Source organism: Chaetodon trifascialis, chromosome 3 (genome assembly GCF_039877785.1).
Source record: "Chaetodon trifascialis isolate fChaTrf1 chromosome 3, fChaTrf1.hap1, whole genome shotgun sequence".
NCBI classification, from domain to species: domain Eukaryota; kingdom Metazoa; phylum Chordata; class Actinopteri; order Chaetodontiformes; family Chaetodontidae; genus Chaetodon; species Chaetodon trifascialis.
Genome location: NC_092058.1, coordinates 21,517,652 through 21,533,908, shown reverse-complemented (window position 1 = coordinate 21,533,908; position 16,257 = coordinate 21,517,652). Strand labels below are relative to the sequence as shown.

Below are 16,257 nucleotides of genomic sequence, written 5' to 3'. Positions count from 1 at the left end.
TGTTGAGTTTAACCTTCTGGCGAGGACCTACTGTTTGATCTGAGAAACACGATTACATGCTATTAGTCAAAGATAATAGTCGGCAGGGCCCAGACGACAGAAGACAGTTATGTTTTTGTGACCTCTACTTCCTCTCTACAGAATACGGTGTCAGTGAGGAGCACTTTCGAGACATTTTCCATTTCTGAGATGTTTTCTTTAGCAGAAAAAGTACTCATGAATGATCCTGTTTGTTAGAAATCCATTGTCTGAATGATTTGATTTTGTTATTCAGCTAAAGTGGCAGTATTTGGAAGTGGATACACATGATGCAAGTGAGCAGATGAGCATCCCAGGGGCATCCGCGCTGTTTGCAGGTGATAATTGGAATTGGCCGTGTGATCTGGACCTCTTGTCCCCAGGTACTGTTCATTTGACCACTGGGGACGGAGGGGCAAAGGGGTCAGTAATGGGTGAGGCAATTAGGGAATGATAATGTAAATGTGCATCGGGAGGGGGTACTTTAGACCAGTACATATATTGAGGAGTAGGAGGTTGAAGAGAATCTCTACAGTAATACACCTTCAGCAACTGACCAGCTGAAGGACAAGCAGAGTGAGCTTCTGGCAGGACGCTGGGACACGTCTGGTGATAAAGTTGTGAGAATTGAGACCAAGGTAAGGACACTGACTTACTTTTCTAGATACTGTACTCTACTGAAAATATGCATTCTTAATATCACAGCATAATTATAGTGTGCGTTGTTGGAAACCCAGCTTTTATTACCAGATACTTTTTGTCTGTCAGGCTGAACTGACAAAGGTTTGATATTTTAGGCTTAGACATTGGGGAAAACAATGTATTTAAATGGAAATGGAAATGATGAAAGTAAAATAATGTGTTTGACTGATTGATGGCAAGCAAGTATTTTCCATTTTTGATATAACTGATGAGAAAAGTGTCCTGATATTATTGCAAGTTATTACAGATTTCTGATGTAATAGTCGGATATTTATTACAGCAAAAGCTAAATGAAGGATGCCTTTTCAAATTTAGGCCAAATGTTATCAAACAACTGATGGAAAATACAACTGACAGCCATTTATGTGAGCACTTACACATTTTGCAACTTGTTTAGATTTTCTAAATCAGACAGCAAATGATCAATAGCTCTTCGAGTCAGAGCTAATTCAGTGTCTGTCTTGCCTTTAGGTGGGAGTATGATGCGTGTACCTCAGCTGATTTTGCTGCTTGGACTGCTTCTATGTGTGGGGGTTCAGCTGTCCCATGGCCAACACTGGTCCCACGGTTGGTACCCTGGAGGCAAGAGGGAACTGGACTCTTTCGGGACGTCAGAGGTCGAGATCTGTTCTTGCGTGTGTGCCAGTGTGAATAGTTTTCCCATTCACTGAGCATTTCCTCTTGAGAATGAAGATGTTCTTCACCTCTTTCCTCACTTCTCTGATATTCTGAATCTCACTCTCTGCTTCTCAGATTTCAGAGGAGATTAAGCTGTGTGAGGCAGGAGAATGCAGCTACTTGAGACCCCAGAGGAGGAGTGTTCTGAGAAATATTCTTGTAAGTGAACATAATAGTATCCTATCCAGTGCCGTATGGATGCAGGTTGTACACAGATGCCACCCTGTTGACATAATGCCCACGTATCTATACTCTGGCCATAATGTCATAATAATGTATTGAGTAGTGTGTCTGACTCTCATGTTATCACTCTTCTCAGTTGGATGCCTTAGCCAGGGAGCTCCAGAAGAAGAAGTGACAGCTGTCTGCTCTGCACTCCTTTTCTACCTAGTCACCCTCCTCCTCAGTATCATCGTCTTTGCGTGAAACATCTTTATGTTGATCTCTATTTCTTTGATTTGTCAGTAAATTTGCTTTCCAGCATTACGTGGATTTTCTCTGTGGCGAAGACATGTTGAAATTATAATGTCCTGTAATAAAGTGTCTATTTTGATATTAACTTTTTTTTTTGTTTTTTGGTGTCCAAAATTGTCTATGGTGGTGTGAATCGTAAGTGTTAACAAAAGGAAAAGTAGGAACCTTAAGTGTTGTAGAAGTAGTAATATATGTGTGTAGCGCATGCTGATTGAAAACTGGAAAGAAAAAAAAAAAAAAAAATGTTAATTTTACATTTATTTGTCTGCTATCACATATGTTTTGATCATTTTTCAGTGTGATGCCTTAATTGGGGGGGGGGGGGGGGGGTAAGACTGTATTCACCAGTTTGAAAATATGAAATCGTGTTCAGGAAAAGAGATTTGAGATACAGTACATGAAATATAAATAAAAAGCAGAGTAGCTCGGTAAGTTTATAGGCTGAGTCTGATTTTGACACGACGACATTATATGAAATTCTATTACATTTTATTGTTCTTTCAAAGCCAAACGCCATCATTACTAGGACGCTACTGCGCATGCGCCAAACAGCTAGGGAAAAAGATGGACGACAGGAGCGTCTGTGCTCCGCTGCTTGCGGAGTCAGACGCTCAAAATGACACTATCAATACCCCTAACGCGGCTTCTGTCTCAGATGCTGACACAGTAATAAACACTAAAATAGATAGTACCCAGGTTGAAGGTGAGTTTTGTCTAGAACATGCAAATTCAGCAGTACGGCGCCCTACCTTTCGAGCCAACGTTAGCTTTTTAGCTAACAGGCTAGCCAGCTCAACAGTCGAGTGAGCTAGCTCCTTAGCTAAATAGGCGAAGTCAACTGTCTAACGTTAGTTGTAACGTTAGGAGTTCAGTTTTTTTTATCGCTCCGTGCGTACATGACTCGTAAAAGGTATGGCCCACCAAAACACCCTTTTTATCCTTAGACCAGCCTGATAGTGAAACCACACGAAGTTAGGAGGTTGCTTGTTTTCCCAAAAGGGAAAGTGGTTGGCCAGTTGCTAATTGTCTTGCGAGCTACAACCCAAGCAGCCCTTTGACAATTTAAATTTGCTCCGTACCAGTGGTCGAGGTTAGCTGGTTAGGAAGCTAACATTTTTGGGACCGGAGACCACTAGATAACTTGATCCTACTACTGAGTGACATTTTGTCTTACCTCGGGAAATAACGTAAGATGGTAATTATTTAGTGCATAAATTGACTAAATCAGCTAATGGTGACTGCCATATTATGAGGCGGTTCACAATTTAGTCTAAAATGAGGTTGTTTAAAAGCGTGTGTGCAAGAAAAGATTGAGGGATCTGAGAGCTCATCAGCTGAACTGTCATTCAGTGTAACCTCAAACATGGTCCTCTGTCCCAGTAGAAAAACAAGTGCTCCTAAGAGCAGACAGAAAATATTTTCTCTTTTGTAAACATTGTACACATAATTTGACACACACTGCCTACAGGCTCTGTTTTGTTAACTGCTTCTGTGATTATCATTTGGTAAGTACAATATTTGAAATGTACCAGCAACCATTGATATTTTGGGCAGAATTTATCAAAGTGTTTATTCATTGCTTTACTCATAGCAGTCCCTAGTTTTGTTTATGTTTTGAGTTGGACAATTTATTTAGCACATATACAGAGAGCAGTGATGTATATGAGTGTATAATTGCCGGATTACATTGGAGAGGCTGAGAAGTTAAAGTGGGCCAGCAGTCAGTCAGCCATTTGAAAATATTCCCTAGACCTTAATTCCAGTGCTTTATTTTTCTTAACCTCAGATTTGCACTTGATAAGGCTGCAAATGGTCATTGTCACTACACACACACACACACACACACACACACACACAGTATATCTATATCTATATATAGATATATGTGTGTGTGTGTGTGTGTGTGTGTGTGTGTGTGTGTGTGTGTGTGTGTGTGTGTGTGTGTGTGTATAAATACACACATATATAGTATAACTAAATTCTTTTTTTAATTGTCAGCTGACTAATCGACAAATCAACTGATCAGTTCCAGTTGCAAGTTTTCAGTCTCAGTCTGAGCTGTCATAAAAGCCCATTTATCAAGGCAACCAACAAGGCTGCAAGCTTGAAAGCTGTGAAAATTGTTTTTCACAGTAATACCACAGTTCCTATTTATTGATGTCTGATTGATTGATTATATGTCTTTCTGATTGAATGAAACTCACACACTTCCCTAACTGCTTCTTCACAGTTCTGTGCACATCGCCACACTCACAACCAAATCTTTTGCCCACACAGTTGAGCTGTTGTGACTAATATTCATTCACAGTGATGTTACAAATGTTTGAGTGCTAAATAACCATGTTTCAAGTGAAAATTGTATGACAAATTTTATTTTAATGAGAGCAAGTTGCAGAAGTGCAGTGAAAAAAACATGATTTTCTGACATGGTGTAGCACTGAGAGGTGTTGAGTGGGAATAATTCAAGGAGCAGTTTTTATGCCAATTGAGGCATTTTGTGAAATGTAATGATTTAAGGACCTCCTAGTTTAGACCTCCTTTTTATAAGTAGCAGTGTTAATAATGATATGCACTGGGTGATGTCTTGCTGTAAACACGGTTTATGTGGGTGGGAGCACCTTGAATAAGTGTGCAATTCTGTAAAATGTATTACTTTCCTCTAAGTTGGGCTACTGTATTTCCCACTGTACGGGAAGTTGTTATTACAGTATGTATTGCAGCACAAGCTGTTTTCCTCTCTGTTGAGCTGTGCAGACTTCCTGGCCTTAAAAAGCACATGATTCTGAATGTGGGATGAGACCTTTATTACATGCAGACAATGAGAATTGTTAAAATGATCATATTTCAACATTTGATTTTCCAAAAAACTTAATTGTTTAGGAAAAAGCAATTTTCAAGTGTTTTGGCACAAGAGCAACAGTCATATTTCTTCAAGAATTGCTCTTGCGCAGAGCTTTAGGGACAGTATATGTCATCTAACATAGATTTGGATTATATAAAAGACTGATTTTTGTCCCTCAAATGAATGAAGTTGTATTAAAGCCTGTTATTTGTTTAAGCTTAAATAATCTTCCCTTTGTTCACTGTGGCGTGATTGAAACAATGTCAGTCTATTCTGCCACACAGGAGAAAAGAGTGAAGAGGAGCTACTAAAGAGTCTCCTCACTGATGACTACTGTCATGTGTGTGAGGCTGTGCTGCTCTTTGAATCTCAGCGGCTGTCTCACTATGAGGTGTGTGCTGCTTTCCGGGAACTCGTCATGCAAGTGTGACACAGTTTTTCATTGAACTCACAAGTGTGGGGCCTTTGTAATAATATCTCCTGTGTCCCCTCCCACTGCAGGGAAAGAAACATGCTCAAAAACTCAGGGTGTACCTGCAGGCCAAGAGAGCCGAGAAGAAGAATAAAGAGTCCACAGGACCGCAGGTTAGAGCTTATTTACTGATTTTACTGTCTGCTTAAGTACGTGCAATCTTAAGCTACAATGTCAAACAATGAGTGTAACAGAAGAATGAACATTAACTAGATTGCTGCAGGATTTAACAGTAAGGAGTCAAAGCTTTAGTGCCCTTATGATATTTCAAATATAAGATCATTTATTAAACAGATGGAAGATTTGCAGTGTTACAGCAGCAAAGGACATGGAGTAATAGTAAGAAGCATCAGTGAAAAAAGCAAAATATGATACATAAATGAACAATATAAGTAAAGCAAGGCAGTGGTTGAATTATACGTTATTGTGTAGAGGTGATATTATTGTATTGACAGCATTCTCATATTATTGACATAATATGATCACGTAAGAGACAGCTGCACAGAAAAGAGATCTCTGGAGAACCAGGAGGGTTTGAATGCATTGACGGGAATATTCAAAAGCTGTAATGTGGTATGTGGTATGGTCCAAGACATCTTTTTTATTTTCTTCTTTATTCATTCATTCATTTATTGCCTGTTTTCTGCAGCGGACCATGACTACAGATAAGGACCATTTCTGTGAGCTGTGTAACATGGTGTTTAGTTCCCATGTGGTGGCGAGATCACACTATGAAGGCAAAGTCCATTCAAAAAATCTCCGTAAACAAGGTCTGCAGCCACCAGGCAAGTGCGGGTTGTTTGAGAATAATGTAGTGGTTGGTGGTTTTATATTTGCGGATTAACAGTAAATTCTTTTATAACTATCATTCAACTGTCTGCTCGAGTTCTGCAGGTTCAGAAGGTGAAGCGTAAATTGATCATTTGTCATTGCAGTGATAGACAGGTACGCAGAGGTGCAGTCTTTACCAAGTCTGACCCTGGATCCTGATAATGCTGACCTCAGTTCAGCTCCAGAGGGTGGTATGGAGCATCTTCTGGACCCAGCAGCCACCACAATGACCCCCAGCACAGAGGTGGATCTGACAGACCCCAACAAGTACTGTGCCCTGTGTGCCGCTTCCTTCAACAATCCTCAGATGGCTTTGCAGCACTACAATGGACGCAAACACCAGAGGAATCAGACCAGACAGAAGCTACTCAAAGAGCTTGGAGACAATGTTCAACAAGGTACACAAAGTCCTGCTTCACAGTAAAGAGCTATAATATAAAATGCCTCAGACCCTGCAAGGACTATGTTCACACTGCTCTGTTGCACATTACGTGTATTTTAAACAGCAACATTGATGTCAAGAAAAATATTTGTTGACCCACATTTGTCCTTCATAAACACAATAAGTTAGCGTCCTTTAATCTATCTAAGATGCATGACAACACATAAAATCAGTAGGAGCTGGCAACACGTGATCAATCAAGAAAATGAAATAAGCTAATAGATATTTGAAACGGCAAATCCGTCAGCTGTGAAGATTTCATCCCATCACCGGTAGCAGGTAGGTAGGAGATTAGCAGGTAGGTGTTAGCGTTATTCCACTCTGACAATAAACTGGCCTTGACAAGACGCAGTTAGTCTAACTGTGGTTTCAGTTAGTTAGCGGCTGTTTGCAGTTACTCAGACTGTTAACTTTCGCTCTCCTGACATTGTTTATTATCTTCCATTCTAAGCTGTATAACATGTTCTTTATGTGCAAGACGAAAGAATAATGCTAAATGAATAGAATTATTTTGATATTTTGAAACTCACTAGAAACTAACAAAAATTAGAAGAAAGCAAAGGGAGCTGTACATCTGAGTGCTTATGAACCGTCATTGGATGTTTTATGCTCTTTTCCACCTTTCCCACATCATCACCTGCTTTCTGTTGTCGACAGCCAACTCCCTGATGTGTCAGATGTGTAGTCTACAATTTAACTCTGTGGAGATGTACCAGGCCCACATGCAGGGAAACAAACACCAGATTAGGTAAGACCAAACATGTTCTGACTGTCATCATTAACGCTGCACTGAAAGCTTAATCTCTCTTACACTGACTGCACTTCAACTACAACTGTGACTTTTAAGATCTATTAACTGATTGTTTTGACGCGCTGGATCAGATTGATCCTATCACCTCACCTCTCTGCTGCTTTTGGCTGCTCTTGGCTCATGTTTCAGCTCCACACATCGGTTGTAACAGCAACATAATGCCTGTTTTTATTTTCTCGTCCAGGGAGAAGAAGGTCATCGACCTGTGCAAGTCCCAGCAAAAAGCCTACAGCACATTTACTGATGAACTGTCAGATTACATTCAGATTCAGAAAGCCCGTGGAATCACCCCCAAGGGTGGTCAGATCCTCTCTCTGGGTGACACACAAAAGGAGGATGAGGAAGAAGAAGACGAAGCATTAAACAAGGAGGATATCATAAAATTGAACCAACCTATGCCCAGTTTCCCTCCCGCCTTTAACCCTCCTCATCACTCCCGTCTTGGTTGTTACACTCCAGTTGGAGGGTGGCGCCCTCCGTATCAGGGCCCTCCCTGGCCATCCCATGGCTTGAATTACACCTGCGCTCCTCCGGTCCTGCCAGGCTCAGACTCTACACTGTTCCCTAGTTGGCCTATGAAGAGAAGGAGGCGCAGAAAGCAGTCAAGCTCCTCCTCAGATACTACCTCATCATCCTACTCTTCCTCATATTCCTCCTCCCATAGCAGTCATTCAAGTGACAGTGATGGTACTGAATACAGGCGCAGGGAAAAGAGGAGGATTAGAAGATCCAGAAGGGAGAGAGACAAGAGGGCAAGAGACGAGAACTCAGACAGAGACGAGAAGAGGAGGAAGAGACAAAGGAGGGAAAGAGCTAAGGAGTCAGAGGAGAGGAGAAGAGGGGAATCCGGAGAGTCGGAGGAGGAGAGGAGGAGAAAGAAGAGGAAAAATCATGGCAAGCGGAGAAGACGAGATAAGAAATCCCAGGAGGAGGACTCTGAGGCAGCAGCGGAAAGGGCGATGGACAATTTAATGCCAGAAGTCATGATGGACAATAGAAAAGAGACTGAAGGGCATGTTCAGGCTGAAGTGAATGTCGAGCAGGAGGGTGTTGGACAGGGTGGGCCTCCAAAACCCAAATGCAGGAAAGAGAAGAAGAAAACAAAAGAGAAAGTAGACACGAGGACAGAGGAGGAGAAGCTGTGGGACGACTCCATTCTGGGCTGTTAAAGGTCCACTTTCACTCTGTCTTCTGAACTGCTGACATTTAGGCAGAACGTGAAGTTTTCATGAGCATGACAGTGAAAATCTAAAAAACTGTGTACATGAAATTAATCTTTGTAGCCATTAACAAAGCAGTCTTCACCTTCTGCTCTGACAGCCCAAACGTTTGTTCTCCATAGGTGTGCTAGCTGGCTAGCCATGTTTAGTGTGTTTGTGTTTGTAAGGAGTGAATGAATTCCTCTTATCTCTGTGTTTGGAGGGGTGTCTCATGTATCCACAACTGTAATAGCTTTAACTTTTATTATGACACTTATGCCTTTGTTGAATTCAAATGCACATCATTATTAATTTTAAACATTTAAGATCTCCTTTCTGGACTATCATTTGAAATGATCAAGAAGTGCTCTTGACTTCTGAACACATCAATAAGTTAAATTATGTTTGATTATGTATCTGTGCTGGCAGGGATCACAGAGATTGTGATCCCTTTAGCACCCTGTGGTTGGCGCTGTTGAGCTTCACTCAGAACATTAGTAAAGAAAATAAAAGACCTTAGATGATAGAAGCACAGACATTTCATTTCTTTTGAAGTCCTTTGTGCTGGTTCAGTGCATGTCAGACACACTGGACTGATGGAGATGGAGCAGATCTGTGCCTGCACACACTGCGTCACATCAAAACTGTTTTAAAAAGCAGGACAGTGCTGAGACCTTGCCATAGTCTATAGTGCATTGTCTGCATTTGCATGTATTATGGATGTATTTGCACATCCAAACAGCATATAAAGCGTTTGGGGTCAGACAGGTGCAAAAGATCAAATGAGGACAGCTCTATGCAAAAAAAAAAAAAAAATCTGAATTCCTGTTCAGATGCAGCCTGCAATGAATTAAACAAAGGCAATCTGCACGATGTTACTGAAAGCTGATTGAAAGGAGGCAAAGTGAACTGACCTGGTCATTTCCACAGAGCCTCTAAGAACAACATAGTTGTTTGAAATTGGTCTTCAGGAGTCTGAAGTAGTGTGACATAATCTAAATACCTAAGATGGTTTGTGGACTTTATCCATTTTGCACATTTCTAGCTAAGACAGCTTTATGAATTAAGACAGTGGGTTAGTTTGGCTTTGACAAAACTACATTTTTAGAAAACTATTTTTAGCTTTGCATGCACTCTGGACTGGTGGTGGTCTGATATTTAGAATCTACTCTTGATACAGGTGCCATAAACGTGCTGAAACATGCTCAAGAGATTAAATATCCTTCAAGGAAAATCCCACATTTCCAACGCATTTGTTTAAGACTCAATGTGCACTTTGAAGTCTGCCGTTTGGTTGGTTGATTGCTGTATATAAAATATTTGACTGGTTCATTAACAGCAGAGCAGGGTATCACAAAGTAAAGACATGCAGGAAACAGTTTGCAATTATGTTCCAGAGGTAATTAACTGCTGGAAAGACATGCCAGCTTGATTATTGTTCGAGGTACCAGGTGTCGACAGCAGGGAAACCTGTGAATGAGACGAGTGATAGAGGCTGTCAGGTGGGAAGCAGACAAACTCCTCAATCTGTGACACATCCCGTGACATGGACATTAATAAGTGTCTCAGGATAATATACTTCGAACAAACTTAGCTGATGAGAAGAGAACTGATAAAAGAGGTGAACTTCTCAGCAGGCCGCTTTTGACTTAAGGCGTCGGAGCACAGAGACCAACAAAGACGTTACAGCTCCGCGATGTGTAAAGAGCAGCTCTGAAGCCCCCTGAGATCTCCTGTTTTCAAAGAATCCTGTGGTCTCGTTCCCTGCTTCGCTCGAGTCTTCGACCCCCGTAAAGCTGTCGGGTGCCCACATCCTCTCACTGTCAGGCCCCCCACCAGGCCGTTGTTCTCCGTAACCTTTCATGCACACAAAAGAAATCCAGAGACAAAACACGACACAGACGAGGAAATTAATGAGTTCTAGCAATAACGGCACGTATTAACCTTTAATGTGGAGTAAAGTACTCAAAATGAGGCTTTTATGTATGATATCAACTGCAAAGAAACACAAGGGCCTCCTTGACACTTGCCAGTTAAGTGTACCTGCGTAAGTCATTGCTGCTCATAAATGGCAGCAGACTTCAGTGTACCAGCTTTAACGTTTGGCATCTCCACTGAGCGCATCAAACTGAAGCTGTTCATTATGAAGTTTAGTACTAAAACAGCTAATTGGTTAATTAGTCAGTTGATCATCAACAGTTTTGATAATCAGTTCAGTTGTTCATTAAAGCAAAAATGCCAGACTTTACTTAATACCAGCTCTGGAAATGTAATTTGCTTTTTCTCCCTCTGTTTCATATCATCATACCTGAGGCACCTTTGGGCACTGACTGATATTTGACAAAACAAACCATTTGAAGACGTGACTTTAGGCTCCTGGAAATTGTGATGGCTATTTTTTCCACTCTGACTCTTTACGGATGAAATTATTAATTATTCAGAGCTCAAGATAATTGGTAGTTGCAGCCCTCATTGACTCATTCCAAGGCCGCTGTTTCTTAAACAGAGCCTTTGCTGTCGTGTCGTGTCTGTAACTGCTGGATGAGATTTGACTTTGATGCCAGTCTGTGTGTTGCCCCCTGCATTCACACTGAGGCCAGATTGAAGACAGTTTACTGCTTTTTACAGCAATTGATTTGTGGATTTGTGTTATTTGGAAATTTAGAAAGTAAATGTCTCAATTTGTTATTTTAACAATTGAAGATTTCATATGACAAGAAGGAAATGAGATGGGGAGAATTCATTGATAACTGGGAAATTTCAGTTTTTACAAAAATTCAGATTGAACTGAAAAACTTCAGTAAATATTGAAACATTCAGTTTGTCAAAATGATCGAGGTGTATATTCAGCCTGTGGAAATAACAAAGTGAACGATTTCACTATTCTATTCCCTCTCTCTGTCTCTCACACACATCTCGCTGGGTCTTATCGTAGTGCTTTCTTAATGTGCGTCTTGACACACATTAAACCTGTTATTCATGCAAAGTTGAAGACGCATAGCAGTGAATGTTTAACATTAACCCACAGCACTTTGGATCATTGTTTGTATCGTTGCCAGTGAACGCCTCATGTTTCTCCTCTGTTGACTGGTACCCCCTTTCCGTGCTCTGCAGCGAGGCATGAAGCTGTGTTTGTAGGACTCTGCTGAGCTCTAGGTCATGCACCTGGGCAGAGACCACAGCACTGCAAACTGCTGCTCTGTGAACATACAACTTTTTTTTTTTTACTGCTTGATATGTGCTTTCGTGTCAGCTACTGTGAAACATCTCCATGTTTTTTGTGGCATCTGTCACTGATCACTGTGAGTCTGTCATGTACACTGAACTGCATCTTTGTCCTTTAACGACCCGAACCTCTGAGGAGAAAACACAGTTGCTATTTGTTTTTGTCAGAATCAGATGATTTCTATCTGTTTGATGCTTTATGTGGTGCCCTTTTTACCATTTATGTTTTGTGCATATTTCAAATTAACTTCTTTTATTCAGCTCTCTCCCTCTGTGTGTGTGCGTGTGTGTGTGTGTGTGTGTGTGAATCCCTCGGCTGGTGTATGGCCCACTCTGATAGGCCCTGTGTGTGTCACATTAGGGTGTTACCTTGTCGACTCAGGCCCCTTCATTTCAGTTCCTCCCATCATCTCTTACAGACAGGCAGCAGGAAAAGAAAGTATCAGCACCGTCCCTCAGCTAACACGCAAAACACACGCATGTACACATACTGGCGACCGGACAAAATGTCCCTGCCGCCGCTGGCGTGGATACTGATAACAGTATCGCTGTGGACGTCAGGTAAGATCTCTCCGTTTCTCTGTTTGTTGTTTTCATGTTGTCCTTTGCCTCCGGCGTTCTCAACATCATCCCTCAGTCAGAGGCCTGTCGCGAGGGATGTGTTGTTGTCTGCCTGGACTGAAGCTTGTGCAAAGTTTTACGTTAACTTGTCCACAGTCATCAAATACAGTCCTAACCAGAGTGTGTGTTAAAGGGTGAAGTTTGTCTTCAGTAGTTTGATAGATTAGACAAATGGTTGAAATAGAGCAGGTACAGCACCTTCACCATTGGTTGACTCATTGAACTGTAAAGGTCAAACTGCCACAGAAGCTCCTTTAATATTATATCTCTGATTGTACAGTTATACTGGTACAAGGCATTGATACTAGTACATCAAAACAATGTGCACAGTCTGGATTAAAGGTACAACGATGAGGGAAACAGTACACTGCCTATTTGTCTTCTGAGGTAGTTTTATATTATTATTTAATATGTCAATTTTATATTTACATTTATTTTCTTATATTTAGTTTTTTTACATTTTAGCGCTATTAAAGCTTTCAGATTAATTGTATTTGTGCTGTATTGCGCAACTTATTCCACAAAGATTAAATCAGAAGATATCGTGAAGATCTCGCTATTTGTGCTTTTAGAGTGATGAACGCAGTGATCATCCAGCAGACTAGAGCCCCAGTGAGCCTGAACATTTCCACGCTGGAAACCTTTTGCTTTCTTCTTATCTTTGGATATTTTGTAAGACTAGTTATTGCAACAGTTACACACTGACGGATGAACCTGAGTCGAAAACACATATAAACAGGCATTGGAACTGATTGTAAAATGAGATGAAATCGCTGCTCCAGTGAATGTGTCCTTTAAACATTGCATCAATGCTAAATCAGTCTCCTCATAGTGCATTTTCAAAATGTCACCTTCACAGAGTTTGAAATACGAACAAGACGTTTCCTCACTGTTTGCCTTCATTTCCATTCTTGCAACACTTTTGGTGATAGCTGTCGTGTTTCTATTACATATTGCCAGTTGCGTTAGTACTTTCTTCTGCCTTGCTTGAAGCACGATTATTTTAAGAGAGTGCACACGCACTGTTGCTTTTCCTCAAACCTTTCTAAACAAAAAATGATGGACAAGTCGGCTTGAAACCTTAAAACAAGACTGAGTGGCCCTTGTTTGAAAGTGCACAGTCCTTGGGAGGATGGGTGTTTGGGCTTGATTTAGTTGCTGTGTTTTAGAGCCCCGCTGATGATACATGACCTTAAACTCTCATAGTGGACTGTAGGAGCTGCTCTGTGTGCAGTTTGTGTTCGTTGAAATCTCAAACGTCTCTCTGTTTCCACTCCTAGGTTCCAGCCAGATCCTGCAACAAGAAAGCGTCCGCATTCTTTACCCCAAGATCCACAGTACAGAGACTATCAATTGTGACTGCGCTAACATGTCCTGTGACTTTGTCTACTGGTTCCGCAGCCTTTCCAGTCACAGCAAAGTACAGTTCTTAGGCAGATGCAACAACGCTAACCGTGCTACCTATGGGACTGATGTGGAACAAGAACGGTTCATACTGAACAGGAAGAACAGTCAGTCCTTTACACTGCGCATCATCGATGTGACAGAAGAGGACACGGGGATTTATTCTTGTGTTCTTAAGGACAGGAAAAACACTGAAATGTGGAAGCCTGGGGTACTTCTTCGGCCAGGAGGTTTGTATGCTGAAATCTCAGAAATGCTTCATTTACAGCGGTTCCACGTCAAGCACCGATGAGCGTTTCAGGTGGCAGGTGGTGATGGAGTAAATGATTTAGGGATTTAAATTCCTGATCTGACCTAAACCTCTGCATTCACATCTGGTGCATTGCAACATCTAACACAGTATATTCAATTTGCTTCTACAATGAAGACTGAGACTTCACATATATGCCGCTATGTTCTCCGTAACTGCAGAGTTTGAGTTCACACAGGGAACTCTCACCCCCTCTCTGTCCACAGTAGAGCCGTCCACTGCCTTTAAAAAAAAAGTTACTATCATTGTACTTGAAAATAAAAAGACGTAATGATAGTTTCAGATGTGACGTAGTTCTGACCAAAATCTTCACGATCAGGCTTCTTATATTTTGACTGGAGTGTCGCACACAGATAAACAACATACATTATGTACAACCCTGATTCCAAAAAAGCCGGGATGCTGTGTGAAACTAAATAAAAACAAAATGCAATCATTTGCAAACAACAGCGCTTTTCTCAAGTGTTCCTGAGCTCATGTAGTAATATTCTTTACCCAGTCATGTCTTCACAATTGGTGAACCTCTCTCCATCCTTGGTTGTGAACCACTGAGCCTCTCCAGGATGCTCCTTTCTTACCCGATCATGATACTCTCACCTGTTACCAATGAGCCTGTTTACCTGTGGAATGTTCCAAACAGGTGTTTTTGGAGCGTTCCACATCTTTCAGTCTTTAGTTGCTCACAGTCATTTGATATGGTGGATAAACATAGATAAGAGGATAGGGACAGGTGGAAAATGTCTGGCTTCTCCTTTACTCTCTCCTTAACAGATTCTTTACATTCTTCTTTCACTGCTGTTTAGTTATGACTTTGTTGTTTGGACTTTATCTGACAGCGATTCCTCCAACATTACCTCCCGTTGCAAAGCCCAAACCGCCAGTCAAGTCAGTCTGTCGCTGCCCTAAGAAACGTTCTTCACAGGGTAAGTAATTCAGCATTTTCAGTGAAGGAAATATACAACTCTGTGCGTGCCAACGATTGATTATACCACCTGGCTCTAGTCAACAAGCTGTAATACATTCAAATAAAACCATATACTGTGTATGTTGTGTGCTTGCTCCAGGCGGCTGCAGCACCCTGATTCTGTGGCCGTTGGTTGGATTTATTGCGGCCCTGGCTCTAGCTCTCCTCTGCACACTGTACTACTTCAGCCGTGAGTACTCCTCCAGTTTAATGTGCTAAATAATGTGAAGTCAGCGCTGGGGAAAAGAATTGTACCTGCAGGGCAGCAAAAAGCGTTCGCAAATGATTTTCAAACTGTTAGAACAGCTTTGAAATTCAGTTTTAAGTGAATATCTGAAGTGTTTTCTTTTGTTTCAACATGTTCTTACTTATAGGGCTACCCAAGAAATGTCGGCATCACTTTGTGAAGTAAGTAAAGTGCTATAGATGGTGAATTTTTGTCCCAAGATTTCTGGATTCTTTACATTGCTTGCTAAACGTTGTCTCTGTGATTGACTGATGCTTTAATGTCATTGTTCTTTATTCAGGAAGAGGTAGATGCCCCAAAGCACTGCATCTACAGCTCACATCTGACTCAAAGTATGTGCCTTCTGTGTCTCATTTTGCCTATTTATATATATATAACATTAATTCTGTGTGTGATATTTGTCACTGTATAAAATGTTTGCAGGTTTAAGTAAAACAGCTACAGTATGTGACGAAGTCAGAGGTTGTTTGTGCTGTAAAAACTCTTTCATGCACGCTAACGCACGCTGCTGTGATTACAGCGGCTGAAGTTCTTCACTTGAGCCGACATCCAGTGGACTTTGAAGGACGTGCTTCGCTGTAAAGATCTACTCTGCCAAAAACATGTCAGGTGTCTTTATAGTGAAATGCGCACTCAGTCAAGTGTTTTCCACAGCAGTAAACATGTGCCATAACGTGATCTATTGACTGTTTCTGTTATATGTATATATTACAAGACATCGCCAGAACTCCTGCAGCTTCAGCTCTAAGCTTTGTGCGCTCACTTGTCTTGTATGTCTATAGTATTTTTAATTTGTCAGTAATTAATATGTGGATGACATTATCGTTTGTCCAGATCAAACCTAATCAGTTTCTTTACACACAGAAAGCACACAGACCACAATACAGCAGAGTTGAAATACCATATTTTCCCATATAGTTTTTTTCTGTTGTTATTTGTGTTTATTCCTGTTTCATAGCATGTGTAAGTGTTTCTTCACTTTTAAAATGCATCTCTCTGTGAAGAAAACTGCACTGT

General features: G+C 41.1%; 3 protein-coding genes across 3 annotated transcripts; all 3 read left to right on the top strand.

Moving 5' to 3' along the window:
- The first annotated feature begins 552 nt into the window (after positions 1-552).
- Positions 553-1,787, top strand: gnrh2 (gonadotropin-releasing hormone 2). The gene is made up of 4 exons (XM_070958774.1): positions 553-656; positions 1,192-1,337; positions 1,474-1,557; positions 1,718-1,787. The coding sequence occupies exons 2-4, from the start codon at positions 1,200-1,202 to the stop codon at positions 1,754-1,756; spliced, it is 261 nt and encodes an 86-aa protein (XP_070814875.1). The 5' UTR covers positions 553-656; positions 1,192-1,199; the 3' UTR covers positions 1,757-1,787.
- A 631-nt stretch (positions 1,788-2,418) lies between these two features.
- zmat1 (zinc finger matrin-type 1) lies at positions 2,419-8,998 on the top strand. The gene is made up of 7 exons (XM_070959984.1): positions 2,419-2,575; positions 4,999-5,105; positions 5,216-5,299; positions 5,836-5,971; positions 6,122-6,415; positions 7,117-7,207; positions 7,455-8,998. Exons 1-7 carry the CDS (start codon positions 2,437-2,439, stop codon positions 8,437-8,439), a joined length of 1,836 nt encoding a protein of 611 aa, XP_070816085.1. The 5' UTR covers positions 2,419-2,436; the 3' UTR covers positions 8,440-8,998.
- Positions 8,999-12,136: 3,138 nt separating this feature from the next.
- cd8b (cd8 beta) lies at positions 12,137-15,572 on the top strand. Its single transcript, XM_070959388.1, has 6 exons — positions 12,137-12,255; positions 13,596-13,949; positions 14,866-14,952; positions 15,094-15,183; positions 15,368-15,401; positions 15,521-15,572. Exons 1-6 carry the CDS (start codon positions 12,174-12,176, stop codon positions 15,528-15,530), a joined length of 657 nt encoding a protein of 218 aa, XP_070815489.1. The 5' UTR covers positions 12,137-12,173; the 3' UTR covers positions 15,531-15,572.
- The last annotated feature ends 685 nt before the right edge of the window (positions 15,573-16,257 follow it).

Coding starts and splice junctions, on each gene's coding strand:
- gnrh2 (XM_070958774.1), top strand. CDS start 1,200: ATGATGCGTGTACCTCAGCTGATTTTGCTGCTTGGACTGCTTCTATGT. Junction 1,338..1,473: donor ACTCTTTCGGGACGTCAGAG/GTCGAGATCTGT, acceptor TCTGCTTCTCAG/ATTTCAGAGGAGATTAAGCT. Junction 1,558..1,717: donor GTGTTCTGAGAAATATTCTT/GTAAGTGAACAT, acceptor CACTCTTCTCAG/TTGGATGCCTTAGCCAGGGA.
- zmat1 (XM_070959984.1), top strand. CDS start 2,437: ATGGACGACAGGAGCGTCTGTGCTCCGCTGCTTGCGGAGTCAGACGCT. Junction 5,106..5,215: donor AGCGGCTGTCTCACTATGAG/GTGTGTGCTGCT, acceptor CTCCCACTGCAG/GGAAAGAAACATGCTCAAAA. Junction 5,300..5,835: donor AAGAGTCCACAGGACCGCAG/GTTAGAGCTTAT, acceptor TGTTTTCTGCAG/CGGACCATGACTACAGATAA.
- cd8b (XM_070959388.1), top strand. CDS start 12,174: ATGTACACATACTGGCGACCGGACAAAATGTCCCTGCCGCCGCTGGCG. Junction 12,256..13,595: donor AGTATCGCTGTGGACGTCAG/GTAAGATCTCTC, acceptor TTCCACTCCTAG/GTTCCAGCCAGATCCTGCAA. Junction 15,184..15,367: donor CACACTGTACTACTTCAGCC/GTGAGTACTCCT, acceptor TCTTACTTATAG/GGCTACCCAAGAAATGTCGG.